Here is a 16,384-nt window from a genome sequence, read left to right as displayed (position 1 = left end):
ACACGGGGCAGCTGATTAGTGCTTACCCCGCAGCGCCACCAAATCCTGGACTGCACTTGACCAATTCCCTAGTCACGCGCTATTTGGGGCGGGTGACAGGTCCAGCTGCCTGTGTTGGCCCCTCCTCCTCACACCCACTGGTGCTCCTGTTTAACTGCATCCCTGCTGTGGCAGGGGTCCTCAAACTGCTGCCTGCAGGCCCGGCCCGCCGGGTGTTTTTGCCCCGTTTGTTTTTTTACTTCAAAATAAGACATGTGCAGTGTGCATAGGAATTTGTTCATAGTTCTTTTTTTTTAACTATAGTCCAGCCCTCCAACGGGTCTGAGGGACAGTGAACTGGCCCCGTTTAAAAAGAACCCCTGCACCACCTTCTAGACTTGCTTGCTTCCCACCCAGTCCCCCCCTTGCCACGGCAGGCGGCCCTCTCTGCGTCGTCTTGGCCACGTGCACAACCCCTGCAGCTGCAGCTGCTCTGCAGCCCTGAGAAGCCCCCGTGGTTGCGACCTGCAGTTCGTTCCCTCCAGCGACGACGCGACGACACTGCTGTCTCACAGGCACTCTCCTCTGGCCAGGTTCTCCCTCCCGCTCAGCCCCAACTCACGTTCACCCCAGCAGCCACCGAGGGGTCCCGCCACTACCAGGTCTGCTGCCCTCCACGCCGAGTCGGGAGCTCCTGGAAGGGGCCAGGATGGGGATGATGTGTTCTCTGGGATCAAGTCCAGCACAGAAAATGCCTCAAATCATTTCCTTAATAGTTTGAGGATTCATCAAGTCTGACGATTCCCAAGTTCTTTGAATCTGAGGCTTCTCAAGGTTCTGCAGCCCCACTCTCCACACCCCATCCCAGACTCCTGGTTCCCAGTGGCCACCAAGGTGGGGGGAGGGGGGTTTCATCTCTCTTACAGATGAGAACAGTAAAGTGGGTGAGATAACCCAGCTGGTTAGGCAGAACAGCTGGAATGTGACTAGATACTTCAGAACAGCCAGGATCGTGGCTCTAGGTTGAACACACCTCTCTCCACAGTGACAGGCCCCATGCCTGCCATCATCGGGGGGCTTAGTCTGGCATGGAGGAAGTGGGGCTGACACACACCAAGTAGGGGACCCATGAGAGGGGAGGCCGGTCATCTTTGCAAGTCTGGTCAGTGCAGGGAGGACTGGAACCTAGCACACCTCGAGCTTACCGTACTCTTCAGGTTTCCAGTCCTCGCTTCCCAGGGCTGTGCACCCGAGTAGGGTCCCTAATGTCAAACCTCGAAGGGTGTGCGATGACCATGCTTGCTGCTTCCATGAACTGAGGCCCAGAAAGAGGACAGGGGCCTGCGTGGGCAGAGCTGGGAGAGGAACCCAGGCCTGGCTTCATCTTAAAAACCAACCAACAAACAAAACCTGGAACTCAGACCAGGCCTTCTGGATGCCTCCTCCTCCATCTGGTCCTCTGGTTTTCCTCAGGCATCCTGGGCAAGTCTCAGTGACTTGTAGGCTCTCAGACCCTTACCTGTGAAATGCGGTAGAAATCCCAACCCTGTGTTCACCCAAGGCTCTGGCCTCAACAAAGGTGATGTGTCAACTGAGATGTGAATTCACCTTTCTAATGGTCCACCTCGGGCCAGTGAACCCGAGGCCCCTGGCGGGGGAGGCCCCCAGAGCAGCCTGTTCTGAGCTCCAGCTGCCCCGCTGTCACCACCCTGTTGCGGCAGGCACCCTTAACTCCAGTCTGCTGTTTCTCTGAGTCTCTCCCACCAGAAGTGAGCCCCTCATGGGCAGTATGGACTCCAGCTCTGGTACTGGGAGCAGGGCATGGGCACCAGGTGTGCTAAGCAGGAGCAATTGTAGAGAGGCGGTCTCGGCCGTGAAGTTCCTCTGGAGAAGCCCTGCTGGCACAGGGTGTGGCCCATTGAGACATAACCACATATGGGTACAGACCATTTCCGTTCTCTGGATGTGCCCAACGAGTAACCGTGACTATTTTTGGCTTATCCGTATCCTGTTCAAGCTTCTGAATCTCTGAAGTTTGTATTATCATCTTCTCGTTTTCCCACTTGACGGACGAGGAGAGCGAGGTCCAGAAAAGTCAGTGGTAAGTCTAGGGTCACAGCTCGTCAGCGGTGGCACACGGCCTCAGGAGAGCAGGTGACAAGTGCCAGGGTGAGCGGGTTGGCAGCTGCTGAAGGAGTGTGACTCCTACTCCTGGGCTCATGTCTGCTCAGTTTCAGGATAAAACATTCCAGGGAAACATTCCCAGACCAGAGCTTTCAGAAATAGACAGGGCTGAGTAACTACATGTATTTTTTGGGCTATTTGGGACCAGGGGAAAACTAGTCTGGGAACAAGATGCTCTCTGGCCCTCACACATGTTGGCAGATCATGCAGTAGCCAAGCAAACAGAGGGAGAATCTGGGAGGGAACTTACACTGGTTGGGGCGAGTTGTAGGATTTCAGGACAAATGATCATCCTCACCTTTCAAGCCTAAAACTTCTGGGAGTTGGTTGCATTTTTGTTTTGAAAAGCCAGCTTCAAGTAAACAAAATAAATGCAAAAACTTAGAGAGGGTTAACCAGTCACTGGGGCCTCCAACCACAAGCCATGGCTGGGAGCCTCCAGCACGGAGCAGTCATTGAGCCCCGGGAGGTGAGCATTGCCTAGACTCGGATGAGAGCTGGGCCTAGGACTGGGTTCTTTTAAACCTCTGGCCATCTCGAGAAGTCTGCCCTCAGGTGTTTCAACCTCTTTGTGGGATGTGCCCGCTGTACAGCTAGAAAGTGAACTTCCCCTGAACATGAGCTCCCCCATCTCCAGAAAGCTGGGGATTCCGGGCAGAGCTGCAGTCAGGTGACAAGGCGGCCCGTCTGGACTAGTGGGGAAAGGAAAGCTGGAGTAATGGGGCCCGAGAGGCAAGGATCTAGGTGAAATGCCACCAATCTAGGGCTTCATTGCACCACCCTTCCTGTGACACAGGAGGCCACAATGTAGCTGCGGTTCTGGGGGAGGCAATTAGCTTCACTGCTCCCTGGTCACACTGCGCTCAAATGGGAGCAGCTTTCCACAGCAGGAGAGGGTAGTGATGCACATGCGGGCTGTCCCCACATCCATGCTGAAGTGCTTTCACACACTTGCTCTGGGCCCATGGTGTTCTCAGTGGGAGACCGCCAAAGGCCACAGTGCTGCTGTGAGGACACCCCGGAGGGAGACGTGCTGGGAACCACGCTGTGCTACAGACTCTGGAAGGCTCTTGGGTCCAGAGACTGGTTGTCAGGTTTCAGAGGACAAGGCTGCCTGGTAGAGGAGCCGGGATTTTACCACAGACTCTATGGTCCGTGTTGGCATCCCATTCCAGAGTGCTGGGGTGTAAATAGATATCTTTTGGGAGGCCAATTTGGCAAGATCTAGCAAAATCATACACGCTCCTATTTCCTGACTTGTGAATTCCATATATAGAAATGTACCCACTATTGATACAGGAATAAGTTTACAAAGAAGTCTGTACAGAGATGTTACTTTGAACTTCCGAAAGGCAAAAGGCTAGGTCCTGCTAGGACCTACATATGTCCATCATCAGAGAAATGGTTAAATTATTATACATATAGCCAAGCAATCAGTGGAATACAATGCAGTCTGATATGAGAAGAATAAAGCTGTCCTGAAAAGGTTACATAGTCCCAGTTATGCAAATGCATGAGTTTTATGCACAGACAAGGGTCTGAGAAACACAAACCTCAGGCGCACAGCTCCTGGAATGTGAGGTGCCTATGCAGTCCCTCCTGAAGCAGGCTGAGCCCTGCTCCGAGCCGACGCTGCTCAGAAGCCAGTGACACTCAGCTTGCTGACCAGGACTTTATCGACCACCCTGAGATGGGGAGGAATGCCATCCTTAAGGAGGAGGCTCAGGGAAGGGGTGAGGAGTCCAGAGTGCAGGCGTCCTAGAAGTCACCGGTCTCCTGCTCAGAGGAGACTTCACCGCCAATCCTTACCTGTGCTCAGCAGCCTCCGACCTACACCCCCTCCCGGCTCATCACACAGCACTGTCTCCAGTGCACGCGTCCTTCCCCCCATGGGGAGAGGACCTTCACTTACTGGTTTCTGTCTCTAGCACGGGCGGCCATCACATGTATCACTTGGCACTTGGACAGGTCGATTCGCTTTCCCTGCTCTGCTCTGAATCTGTTCCACTGGGATTGAAAGGTAGGCCCAGGAGTGCCTTTTAGGAAGCACTGTCTATTTGGGAAAGGGTTTAAGGAGACGTATCAACTTAATTCCACTTTTTTTATTATTCAACATTTTATACATAATAAATACAAATTTTTTACAGCCACTGTGAAGAAAGCACGCCTGCACAGAAGTGTCCTCAGCTGGCCTGTGCACTGTGATGCGGGATTATATGTCCCGGAAGGGGGTGGGAGCAGGGGAGGGTTATTTTTAAAAAGGAGGCTTATTTTCACAACTTTGATTTTTAAAATGAAGTTAGCAGCTCTTCCAAAAAAGAAAAAACCCAAACCTTTAAAATATAACAAAAGATTCTGAATAACCTCTGAGAATGTGGAACACCAAGCTGAGGGACAATCTGGCTTGCTGAACAAAAATCTCTGGCTGGGTGGCAAGAGAGAACTGCTCGAGTTAATAAGCACTGTGATTTGAAACATAGTCGTTAAAAAAAAATCAACCTTCTTTAAACTTAAGAATAAGTTTGATAAGCAACAAGAAAAAAGACCTCAAATAGATCAACAGGTTGAGAAAACCAAAAAACAAATCCCAAAAACAAACAAACAAAACCCCCAAATCAAATCAGGGAGAAGGGCCCTCAGCGGGTACTGTCACTGAAGTGATCCAATGACTGACTGAAGGTGTCTTCAGTAACGACTCTGAGTAAAAAATCCCATGGGGACGTTTGGCGAGCATTTCAAGTGTTAGAGATTCCTAGGAGGTGTGAAAGTTTCAAGGCATACACCCAACTTGTAGATAAGATTCTGCAAATTTGTCTGATTTCTTCAAAACAAAAACCCGGCAAGCATCCCTCTGTCCCTAGGTAATGCACCCCCTGCAACCCTTTGGGAGGTGGGGATGGGGAACCAACAGTCCTGCTCTGGGACATCTGGGGAGGGTTCTGGCAGCTGCTGTGGGCTCGCTGCCCACTGAGAAGGCTACTCCTGCTGCCCCCGGGCCGCCGAGAACCATCAGTTTGCACGTTTGCAGTGCGTGTGCTTCTTACTCCTTGTCACCAGACGCTGGCTTCCTCCACCCGCCCACGGGTTCTCCTTCCCTGCACTCAGCAGGACCTGGGAAGCTGCATTTTCTGTGGCAAGTGGCAGCTGGGTGGGACAAGCCAATACCTAGCTGCGTGGGTCAGAGCACTGACCTGGGAAGAAGACCCTGCCAGCGGCCGCCCCTGTAGAGGAGCTCAACAGAGCAAGTGTGTGTCCTTCAGTCTACCTAGGCGTTTGGATTTTAACGCTTCTGGCTGGGGTCGGAATGGTATATGCTACAAAAATCAAGGTGAAAACACCCAAATACAAAGAGAACAGCAGATGGGCGAACTCTGTTTCTGCTTCCGCCGTAGCCTCCTTTCTATTAGTCTACGTGATGAACAAGCTGTGCTCCCAGTTCAGCCCCTCCGTGTTAGCTCCGCTAATACTAAGTGAATGGCATCAATATTAACACAAAGGACACTGTTAACATTTGTTTAAAATCTGTTAGCTGTGGACGAGATGTGCATTAATGCAAATGGCGCTAAACTCCATGTCTCCCTCCCCCAACCCCAACCCCCCCCCCAGTAAAGTTTCTAACCCTAACCCTAACCCTAACCCTAACCCTAACCCTAACCCTAACCCTAACCCTAACCCTAACCCTAACCCAGTAAAGTTTCACTTTCTCTGTCTGGGCATTCACTGCGGTGAGGAGCCAGCCTCTCCTGAAATCCCTTCTTCTGATGCCTTCTATGCCCAACACGATCTGACCAGCAACCAGAAGGGCAAAAGCCATGTGAAGAGCACTGAGGGTCTTTGCCACATCCCTGTGGCCACAGTAATATACTGTACGTGCGCACATGATCAGCAGCGCTGTGACTGTGCCCGGGACCGAGGCCTAGTCTGGAGTCTCATATAAACACGGACCACTGGCAGCCACGAGGGCTGCCCCCTCTGCTCTAGGGTCCGCTAGGATTTGTGCTATGGTAGAAGAGATGACGTAGAAAACGACAACAAAAAGGCACAAAATAGTCCTAACCGTGGGAGGAGTCCAGCAGGCCACCCAGTCACACACCACCGTCCTCCTGGTGTCTGCTCTGTTCAGAGCCATCATCATGCAAAGGTGCCTGGAAAACAGGGCGGGCCAGAGCCGGAGCCTGGCCTTGATTGAAGCCGGCACGACGGGCCGCCCCATCATCACACCAGCGTGATCTCCACGTCCTCCACCTTCTCCGATGGCCTCCGGTGGTTCTGCGTGGGGGGAGGGGGAGCCGCACGGACCTGAGTGGGGACAGAAGCATGAGGATTCTAGTTAACTTCCTGACTGGGTGCCGCAAATGGCAAGCACTCATTTATCTAGGACGGGGCACCCTGGGGATTGCATTTAACTCAACTGTCCACACTCAGAAGCTGGAGACGGGATGCTCCCACGGCAGAGTTCTCAACCCCACACAGGGACCAGGGTGGATTCCCAGGCACTGAGCCAGCCTCCACTCGGCTGCCTGTGCAGGTTTTCAGCAGAGCCTGCAGACTACGAGGGACTAGGAAGCAAAGCCTGGGGACCCGTTTTTGAAAGGCAGCCAGTGAAAACTCTGCGGATCACCGGGGTCTTAGCCCATCATGCACGGAGTGGCCATGAGTCGGGGGTAGCTCGCACAACAAGAAAAGGTTCCTGCTCAGGAAGCCACGTCTATGGACTGGGCACATGCAGAAAGCCTCTCAGGCACCACAGTCAACTCCAGAAGTCACTGTGGGCCTTAAGCCAAGTCCTGGAAGCAAGTGAGAGCAATGCTCAGAGAACTGAGACTCCTTGGCCTGTCTTGTGAAGAGAGCTGTGAGAGGGAAGGCTAGCAAGGTGGGCTGGGGCCATGTTGTCAAGGCTTTGCTAAGGAATCTGCGCTTTGCTCTGGAGGCAGAGAAGAGTCTGTGGGGAATTACAAGCCAGGGAGCAGTATTAGCTCTGTGAAAAGATGCCTGGAAAGACCGTTTGTGGAAAAGACTCTAAGTAAGAAGACATGGTGGGAGACTCGCACCGCCATCTGGATGAGAGCCGAAGTTAGCCTGATCTAGGACAACGGCCATGGGGGAACTGGGGTCCAGAGAGCTGTTCCCCAGGCAAACTGAGCAAGATACGGGGATGAGTGTTTATGGGAGGCTGGGTTGAGCACTGGTAGGCCAGAAGTCCACTCATCTCGACAGGTGATGTGGGGGAGTGAGCAGGCTGGGATGGTATCAGCCCATTTGTCTTCAGTGTTAGGGGACTGAGACATGTATGATGACATGTCCCCACATCCAAAGTTGTAGGGATGAAATGAGGCATCAGTATCAAAGCCATGGGAGTAGATGAGCTCACAGGGGACCGTGAGCTTAATGACAAGAGAAGCAGCCCAGGGACAGAACCTTGAGCAGAGGGACAGAAGCCTGCACAAGCCACTGGAAAGGACAGGTTGGAAGTGAGGTGGAACCAATCGGTCCTCTCCTCGCCATGCCTGCTGTGACCCACACGGTCACCATAGGCTGCCACCTTCCATTTGCTCCCCACTCAGCGGCCATAATGTACTTTACAAACGCTATCCCTGGCCTGCATTAAGCCTTTCAGTACCTTATCACATTTAGGATGAAGAATTAAGTCCTTACCCAGGTCTTTATGACCCTGCCTACCCCTTCCAACTTCACGAGTAATTGGGTGCCAAGGACTTTGGCTCTTCTGCTGGAGCGAGGGCAAGCTGGAGTGTGGCAGTCTGGCTCGGATACTGCTGTACCCCTGCAACTTTACCAAGCGGGTGCTCTGCTGAATGAATGCACCCAAAGGAAGGAGTGGCCCAAGGAAGGGGGTCGACCGAGTGTAATGGATCAGCAATGTGCAAGTTTGGCCTGGGCGAGCGTGGTTTCTCAGTGCAGTGGTGGGTGGCGCCATGGTTGCTGTGGAGTTAGGAGTAGAGCTGAGTGCTTGTAAGAGCATATTCCTTGCGAGACCGGAAGCAATTAGAGAACATAAAGTGAATCTTTCATTTATTCTCTCTCAGTGTCCCTCAAAGAGGCAACTGCAGGCCTGGCAAACAGGTTCACAATACATGCTCACTGAGAAAAAAGGCTTCTCTTCGTGACCAGAGCATCCCAATGCTCAGCGCGCATGTTGTACATGAAGTATGCTCACAGCCATTACCTTGCACAACCCCCATGGCTACACAGCAAAAGCTCCAGTGGAGGGCAGACCCTCCAAGAGGAGTTGATTTTCAGAGCCTTCCTTTGCAAGAGTTCTTTTTACCTTCCCAAACCCTGCTGGGGGTGAGGGCGGGCGATCATTTACAAACAGGGACCATGGGGAGACATCACTTTCTAATTTTCTACCCTGAAGACTATGCATCATGTCACCTGGCCAGAGAAGAGACTTACAGGTCGCAGCTTGCCATGTGAGGTCTCAGGAGTGTGTCTAGGTGGCTGTGAGAACCCTGGAGATTCCGAAGGGAAGCTCTTTTCTAAGGAAAGTAACCAAAGACAATTGTTTAATTTGTGCTGTTAAACAATAAAAACACCAAATGCAGTTATGTTTGCAGATCTGATTTTTGAAGTAAAAATGTATTGGGGGGGTGGTTGGGACACGACACAAAAGCTGACAGCATTGATGACTGTATAATCCCACTTGATGGGATAACAAAAGAATCGTATGTGACTGGATATACTGGATTGTGAGAGATATGGCAAAACACACACACACACACACACACACACACACACAAACCAACAAACTATTATAGGGAAAATAAATGAATAAATAAAGGTTATGGGAGGGAGGGGATAATGGGTAGCTGATATCAAGGTGTTCAAGAAGAAAGAAAATGTTTCGAAACGGATTGTGGCAGCAGTTGTACAATACTGCTTGATGTCATTGAACTACAGAGTGTTACGGTATCTGTAGGAACCCCCAATAAAATGATTGGAAAAAAAAAAGTATTCGGGTGGGGGTGGGGTGGTGCTGACCCCAAAGATTACTCGAAAGAAGAAAATGCTCTGAAATAGATGGTGGTGATGATTGCACAAGCTGTCTTGATATGATTGAACTATTGAATTGCATGACATCTGAAATACATATCAATAAAACCATTTTAAACAATGGATCCAGTCAGAGGCATGCCCAGGAGAACCCTTACCATTTGCTGACGGAGACCGGGGGAAGTACTGGGAGCTCCTCTTATCTGGGCTGGGGTAAGGGCTGCTGGGAGGCTGGTCATAGAGCGGCAACGGAGGCAGCGTGCTGTGCGGCTTGGGGGAAGGAGAGACCTGCATTAGAGAAGAGGGCACCAGGTGCTCACCATCTCGGGTAGGGACAGACTTGTTGGGATCTTTGATCACTCTTGATCAGTTTCCTTTCTCTGAGTCAGGTTCTGCCTGTTTATATATATATAATATATATATGTTTGGGCAGTCTTGCTAGAAGCAAATGAACCCAGAACCATCATTCCAGATCTCAATTTTGCATTGTATTTAAATTTTCCCTTTCAAAAATTTCATTATATTTCTAAGTCTAGCCATTCTTTAGGTGTCTATGAAAAACCTCTCTAGGTATCTTATTAAAAAACATCAACTACTCAATTCCACAAATGAAGAAAAAGAAAAAGAAGTTTTATATATACATCTGTACACAAACACATCAAGTGAAAGAATAATTAGTTGAGTTTTTGACTTCCTAGGTTTTGTATATCTGTGGGGCCCACTACTGCCTGTGCTACTTCTGAGGACAAACCCAGCTGCTGGATTAGCTGGGGGCAGGCTCTGTGTCGCTGGGATGAGATGAGCCGGGACCGCATGAGCGTGGAACTCGGCTCTGTGAGATGGACTGGGCAGGAGAGAACCCTAATGCTAACATCTTCCCTGAGCGCCCCAGTCAATCAGAGCAACTACACACGCCCCGATGGTTTGTGTGGTTCTCTCCATCAAGCCATTCTTCTGTCGGTCACTATCAACTTAGCACCTTGGTGAATCCACTCACAAAACAGACCGTGAGAATGGAGGCGTGGGATGGCCACATGCCTGTCCTGTGTCCCCCAATTTGGTTTCATAGAAACTTGGCAATGGTGAGAGGCAGGGAGAGCCCACGGCCCGACATCTTTTCATTCGGCGCTCCTCCCTCTCGAGTACCTGAATCTCTCTCATCCATGGAGTGTCCCCATTCTCCGAGGCTGCAAGTTCTTCCACTAGCACCGATGGGAAAACGCCAACTCGCCCGCTGAACTCCCCTTCCCAGAAGCCATCATCGTCCTGGTTCTCTTTGTTCAAGATTCGAATGATTGCTCCCTCAGGAAAAGACAGCTCATCATCTGTCTGGCCCTCATAGTCGTAAAGTGCTTTCACGAAACAGACTAGGGAGCAAGACAGAGAAAATCCCAGTGAGAACATCAGTGGCCTACCTGCTTTTACAACCATCCCTTTTGCTCACAGGGCAACTGCAAGCACGTCATGAAGAAGGTGTGTAAAGCGCTAAGCTTTTACTCACTGAAGATCAACGTCAGGGTTCTATTGTACAGGACAGACGTGACCAAAGAAAGGGAAACAAACGAACCAAAAGCGACGGGCCTGAAGGTCTGTTTTTTAACCATACTGACGGCTTACTCCAGGGCCAGAGTCTGGGTCAAAGGCGACCAAATAAAGAGTGCCTTGTCTGGGTCTTTACCACTGGCATCTCCGTTGAGGCTGCCTGAAACGAGCTCAGCTTCCGTGGAATTGCTGGACGTGTGGGAGCGGCTGTCCAAAGCAGCCAGGGACTGCAGCATGCTCAGGAGGCTGTTCGAGGTGGGGAACTGTAGGTACTTTTCTGGCACATAACCCACTTGGCCAACTTTATTTCGAGCCTGGGTAAAAGACATGTGACAAAGCGGGTTTACACACAGTCTGGACAGAACGTAACAAGAACCAAAACAAACTCCTAAAAACGCCACGAGAAGGGGTGATATGAGCAAAGGAGTATACCTTTACCCAGTCTTCCATATCTCCATCTTCAATCACTTCTAACACCTCATGCTCCTCAATGGTCAACTCATCTGGTTGAGAAGCCTGCAATGTAGGATGGTCATGGACAAAATTAAAAAGGTTAGATAAAGAACAGATGTGAGCTGGTTACAACAAAAATGGGGTTAAAATATAGAAATGATTTTGAAAAACTTTTTGAACATAAAAATTTAAATGCAGTAGGACTATCATAATGAGGTGAGGTTTTACTTTAGAAAACAAGCAAAATCAAACTGCAGAAGCTGGGTACTCGAGAGGCCGACGAGGCTTTGTGGCCACAGCACCGTGCTGGCAGGAGGCGGCCTGGGCTCCAGCTCGAGCTTATGCTTCGGCCAGTAAGTTAATCATCTTCAGGGGGCCGCCATGTCTTCACAATGCCAATCCTGCCACGCTCTGGAGGAGGGGCTCAAAGTGGGATGAGTAAACACAGGAGCATGGTGACTTAGAGAGCCCTGAGTGACGCGTATGAGCGGAGGACTACTGTGAGGCGCATGCTGAGGAAATGCGAAGAGCGATGGACATGGATGGAGAAGATGACCGCTTGAGTGGTGCCTGGGATCGATCCGGAATCACGGTACAACAGTGGCCAGAGGGAGAAAAGTGGTGGGAGAGGAAATGATTGAGATCGGTCAAGGTTGGGAGTCGTGATGCTCCAGCGTTAACTGCAGAGACTGGGATGGTGCACATGGGTGCCTGTGCACAAGCTGCGAACTATTCCCGCCAGCGGCGGGAACCCAAGAGCAGCAGACACCTATATATTGCCAGAGACTGTAGACTCCAAGTGCAAACTCACAGAGGCACCACAGTGGGGTCAGAGCGAGCCTATTTGGCTTGCTTTTTAAAGAGCTTTGCTTGTCACATGTAACAGGCAGTGGCCTGCTGGAATCTCAGAGTCCCCAGAGCTTACCCCAAGTCCCAAGATCCATTAATACAGCCACCTAAGACCATGTATAGCTTTCCAAATGCTATAATCTCAAAACGTAAATTACACAAACAAAAGTAAGTAAAACACACAGATCCTTTTCCTGAGACCCATTTCCCATGTCATAAACACCGTAACATTTTAACTAACCCATGATTCTGGGCAATGCCATAGCTTCGTTAAACAGCCATTTAAAACAACTAACCAATTACAGAAATACTCCGGGGACAGATTTTTACCACTTATCTCAAAATATAAGGAAGAAAAAAATGCTCATTAGCTACTGGTAGCTTTTTCAATGGAATTTCTTTCCCACTCTGAAATTACACTCTGCATTGAATATGCACATGAGCGTAAAGCAGCGATGTAACATAGCCTTTCTCCCATAATCCCAAGGCAAGGTACTTAAAAGTATCAATAAAACCAGATGGTAATGTGTGTGAGAGCAAAGTAGGAAGAAGAAATATCTTTAAACATGTTGTTTCCTTTGTTAAAAAGCAAGTCGTGGATGGGTCCAAGCAAGTTGTCCAGCATTGTTTCATGCGCAGGGACTAGTGTCACCACACCATTCCCAGGCAGAGACAGCCAACATCTCTACTTAGAAGACCAAGGCCATGATCCTTTCCTTGGGACTCAAGACTCTAGATTAGAGTTTGGGCCTCCTGGGCCTCCTGATGCTTTGATTGTAACATTGTGTCCCTTTATGCTGTTCAGGGGTCTTTCTGTCCAGGATGCCTTGGTTCCTCTTTGCCATCTGGTGAATGGGTTCAAATCACTGTGGGTTCAAATCCAGCTTCAGTCTTCTCCTGTAGGGAAGCGATCTTAGGACTTCTTTGAGTCTGTTTTCTATTTTTATTCAGCATATACTTAGAATATAAGGTCCATGGCGGCAGAGAGCTTTGTCTGTTCTCATCAATGCTCAGAGCCAAGAAAAAAGCATAGCACCAGTAGCTGGAATGTGATCAGCGTTTGGGAAGTGAATGGGTTGGCAGCATCTTCTTATAGGGTCATTGGAGAGATTATAAACGTGTGCGTGTACAGTGGCTGGCACACAGTAGTTCATAAGTGAGCATTACTATTATTACTCATCACTTGAGGCCTGGCCCAGTGCTTTTCCCAGACCACCTGTGATGAACTGGTTGTGTCTTCAGCCCTGTGTTCTTACAAGGCTCTGTGTACCTCTCTAACACTGGTTACTGACACTTTAGTTAGTTGCCTACACCTGTGACTTCCCACCAGCATGATTTCCTTAAAGCAGGAACCCTATCACTTCTCTCTTACCCCAACTAAAGACAGCAAGTAAATGCTTACTAAATAAACCAATACAGGCTCTTCTATGACTCTGAGGTCTTAATATCCAAGGATAGCCAGACCTTCAGAGATACACCCCTTATTCCCTACCATTATCTTGCCAATTTTCCTGGGTTTTCTTTGACAAACAAAACAAAACAAATGAAAAACAACAATGTGACTTTTATTATAGTCATTGTAGAAAAACTAGTAAATAAGCATAATTGCATTCTTATGGTACATACAATTCAGTTATCATTATATAGAGTAACATTTGTTATAAAAAAGTTTTTTCCAGCATAAGCATTTATTCATATATATAAAAATCTTAACTTTAAATCATTTTCATAATATTACATGCTTTCATTATGCTATATGGATAGTTAACCTATTTAACTGTTCCCTGATAAGAATGCCAACTTTGAAAAAAGAATGCCAACTCTGAGGTATTCTACAAGCATATGACAGAAGGAAATTTGAAACTCAAAACTTTTCCCCATAGTGTGGTTCATTTTCTCAGGATGAATGTTAGACATGGAATGATTGAGTCAAGAGTTAGGAACATTTTAAGGCTTTGGAATCTGACCTTTAAATACAGCTTTTTAATTTTTTGTTCCCATCAGATTAATTCAGGTCTTTTTTGTTGACCTAAACTATAGAGATCATTCTCAGGCTTAAAGTCAGTCCTGTTTTATCATATATTTTTTTGGTTTGTTTTATCATATTTTTATCTTGACCAGGGCTACCTTTCTTAAAGTCAAATTTGAATTTAGGACACCTAGAGGATCCTCCTGGTGGTATCCTCCTGCACTACTTGTTGGGCTGGTAACTGCAAGGTCAGCAGTTCAAAACCACTAGCTGCAGGAGAAAGACGAGGCTTTCTACTTCCATAGAAGAGAGTTACAGTCTTGTAAACTCACAGGGGCAGTTCTATCTTGTCCTATGGGGTTGCTATGAGTCAGAATCGACTTGATAGCAGTGGGTTTGGTTTTTAAAAAGGGTCCCCCTCCCTCCTCTCCAAGATAAAAAGCCAAACCAGGGACACATTCCTCTCCAGCTGCTCTGTTCTGCATGACGGATGCTCCTATGCCACTGCTCTCACATTTCCTACAGAAATGCTACTAGACTGTCGTTGGATCGGGTGTTCTCTGCGTAGAAGGCTTTCTCCTCTCTGTTCTCTCATGGCATTTAGACAGGTCTCCCAAGAGAATTTAAATGCTACCTCCACTGTGAAATTTTCCCAACTCTGTTAGAAGTAGCAATTTTAAGTTCACGAGAATCTTTTTAAACCTATTTTATTTATTTCTATTTTATTTTTTAGGTTCATTTTATTCCTCCCGAGATGATCCATTCCTAGAGAACAGGAACTGAGCCATATTTATTCAAGCCACCCCAAATGTATCATATCCTGGGCATGCGGTAAATAGCTGTCAATGATTAACTGACTAAACAGATTTCTATTCCCTCCTCTAATCACAGGGACGTGTTTGGGAATGTGCTAGTGGAGGGGTGTTTGGTGGGTGAGCGGTCTGTAACCACTCAGACGCTGGAACTCCCCTCCTACGGTTCTGCAGTTCTCACCCTCAGAGGAGACGTGGGGAGACGTTTCCCGCCCCAGCTTTCTGGAACCTAGAAGACCTTGCCAAGCATCTTAGACAATGGCTTCAATTTTTCAAGATTCTCAAAATAATTTACAGCAAACAATAAAATGCTTCCCTTTCTGGAAAAAGAAAGTTTTATGAAGACGAATGAAAGGGCAGTCTGGAACCACTGACACCGAGGGGCACAGGCAGCTGGCTTCCAGTGGTCAAGAGTGGGTGGCGGCAGCACATTACTCAGTGTCGTCTCTCCAAACACTCCTTGCTGTCGGTCGCTTAGCCTCAAGAAGAGCAGTGGGCAGTTGTAAGAGAGGTCTAGGTACAGGTAACGCAGCCAAGTCAGGAAGGAGGTGGTGCTTCCAAAGATTCAAGGGCAGCCTGAGAGGCTGAAGTGCAGTGAGTGAATGGGGGGAGGGGGGACACAGTCTGCGATGAAGCTGGGGGTGTTGGCAGTGGGCAGGTCATGTTGGTCGTTACAGACTCAAGTGGAGACTGGATTGTCCTTCCACATGGGGCGAGACGCTTAGAAAGAGTTTTAGGCAAGGGAATAAAGTGATCTCTAAGTACTAAAGCTAATTCTGTCCACAAAGTGGAGAATGGACTGCTGGGAGGCAAGCAGGAAGAAGGAGAGCGATCCATTCTGAGTCCCTGCTTTGTTGATGCGCTGACAGGAGTCAGGGAGCTGGCTGGGTGGCAGCAGCGGCAGTGGGGCACGCTAGAAGCGGCTGGAGCAGGATGTGTTTTGGAGGTGGACTCAACAGGACTGGGGGATGGGCTGGAGGAAGGAGCTGAGGGAGAGAAGACCAAGGAACTGAAACTCAATTTACTTTGTGCTGAGTAAGTTTAAGAACCATGATAAGAAATCGGGTTTGAAAACTCTGGCTTCTTTTTACCCAGGTCCCTGCTTGACATGGCTAACAAAAGCGGTTATATTCGGATATGGAAAGGCAAAGTTTTACAAACTACTTTGTGAGAAGAAGCTTCCTTGGCTAACAATTTGGAGGGTTACCTTAAAAAATGGAAGATCTTATGCCTAGTGGGCAATCACAAACAACTGATAACAGTTCCATTTACTGCAAATCTACTAGATGCCAACCACTGTGCTAATAAGTATTTTGCTCTCACACGTGTCATTTTGGCCCTTCAGTAAAAACGCAAAAGCTCGAGTTGATTCTGTCTCGTAGTGGCCCTGTAAGGACAGGGTAGAACTGCCCCTGTGGGTTACTAAGACTGTAACTCTTTAGGAGAATAGAAAGCCTCATCTTGCTCCCATGGGGCAGCTGGTGGTTTCACCTGGCCCAGTGCTTTTCCCAGACCACCTGTGATGAACTGGTTGTGTCTTCAGCCCTGTGTTCTTACAAGGCTCTGTGTACCTCTCTAACACTGG

General features: G+C 48.8%; 1 protein-coding gene across 3 annotated transcripts in view; it reads right to left on the bottom strand.

The window, feature by feature from the left end:
• Positions 1-5,857: 5,857 nt before the first annotated feature.
• The window catches only part of FCHSD2 (FCH and double SH3 domains 2), a 264,805-nt gene continuing 254,278 nt past the window's right edge, over positions 5,858-16,384 (bottom strand). For 2 of the 3 annotated variants that reach the window (XM_004708805.3, XM_045293193.1), the window contains 6 exons: positions 11,149-11,232; positions 10,853-11,030; positions 10,321-10,541; positions 9,333-9,462; positions 8,578-8,660; positions 5,858-6,462 (listed from right to left, as the gene is read on the bottom strand). In XM_004708805.3, the coding sequence (XP_004708862.1) occupies positions 6,379-6,462; positions 8,578-8,660; positions 9,333-9,462; positions 10,321-10,541; positions 10,853-11,030; positions 11,149-11,232 (780 nt within the window). In that variant the 3' untranslated portion in view covers positions 5,858-6,378. The remainder of the gene's footprint in view (positions 6,463-8,577; positions 8,661-9,332; positions 9,463-10,320; positions 10,542-10,852; positions 11,031-11,148; positions 11,233-16,384) is intronic. The other variant, XM_045293192.1, reaches the window with a different exon arrangement.

Source organism: Echinops telfairi, unplaced genomic scaffold (genome assembly GCF_000313985.2).
Source record: "Echinops telfairi isolate 266 unplaced genomic scaffold, ASM31398v2 ScPeMD7_1713;HRSCAF=2227, whole genome shotgun sequence".
Taxonomy (NCBI): Eukaryota; Metazoa; Chordata; class Mammalia; order Afrosoricida; family Tenrecidae; genus Echinops; species Echinops telfairi.
Note: the sequence above shows the minus strand (reverse complement) of the source record. Positions and strands in the feature narration are given on the sequence as shown.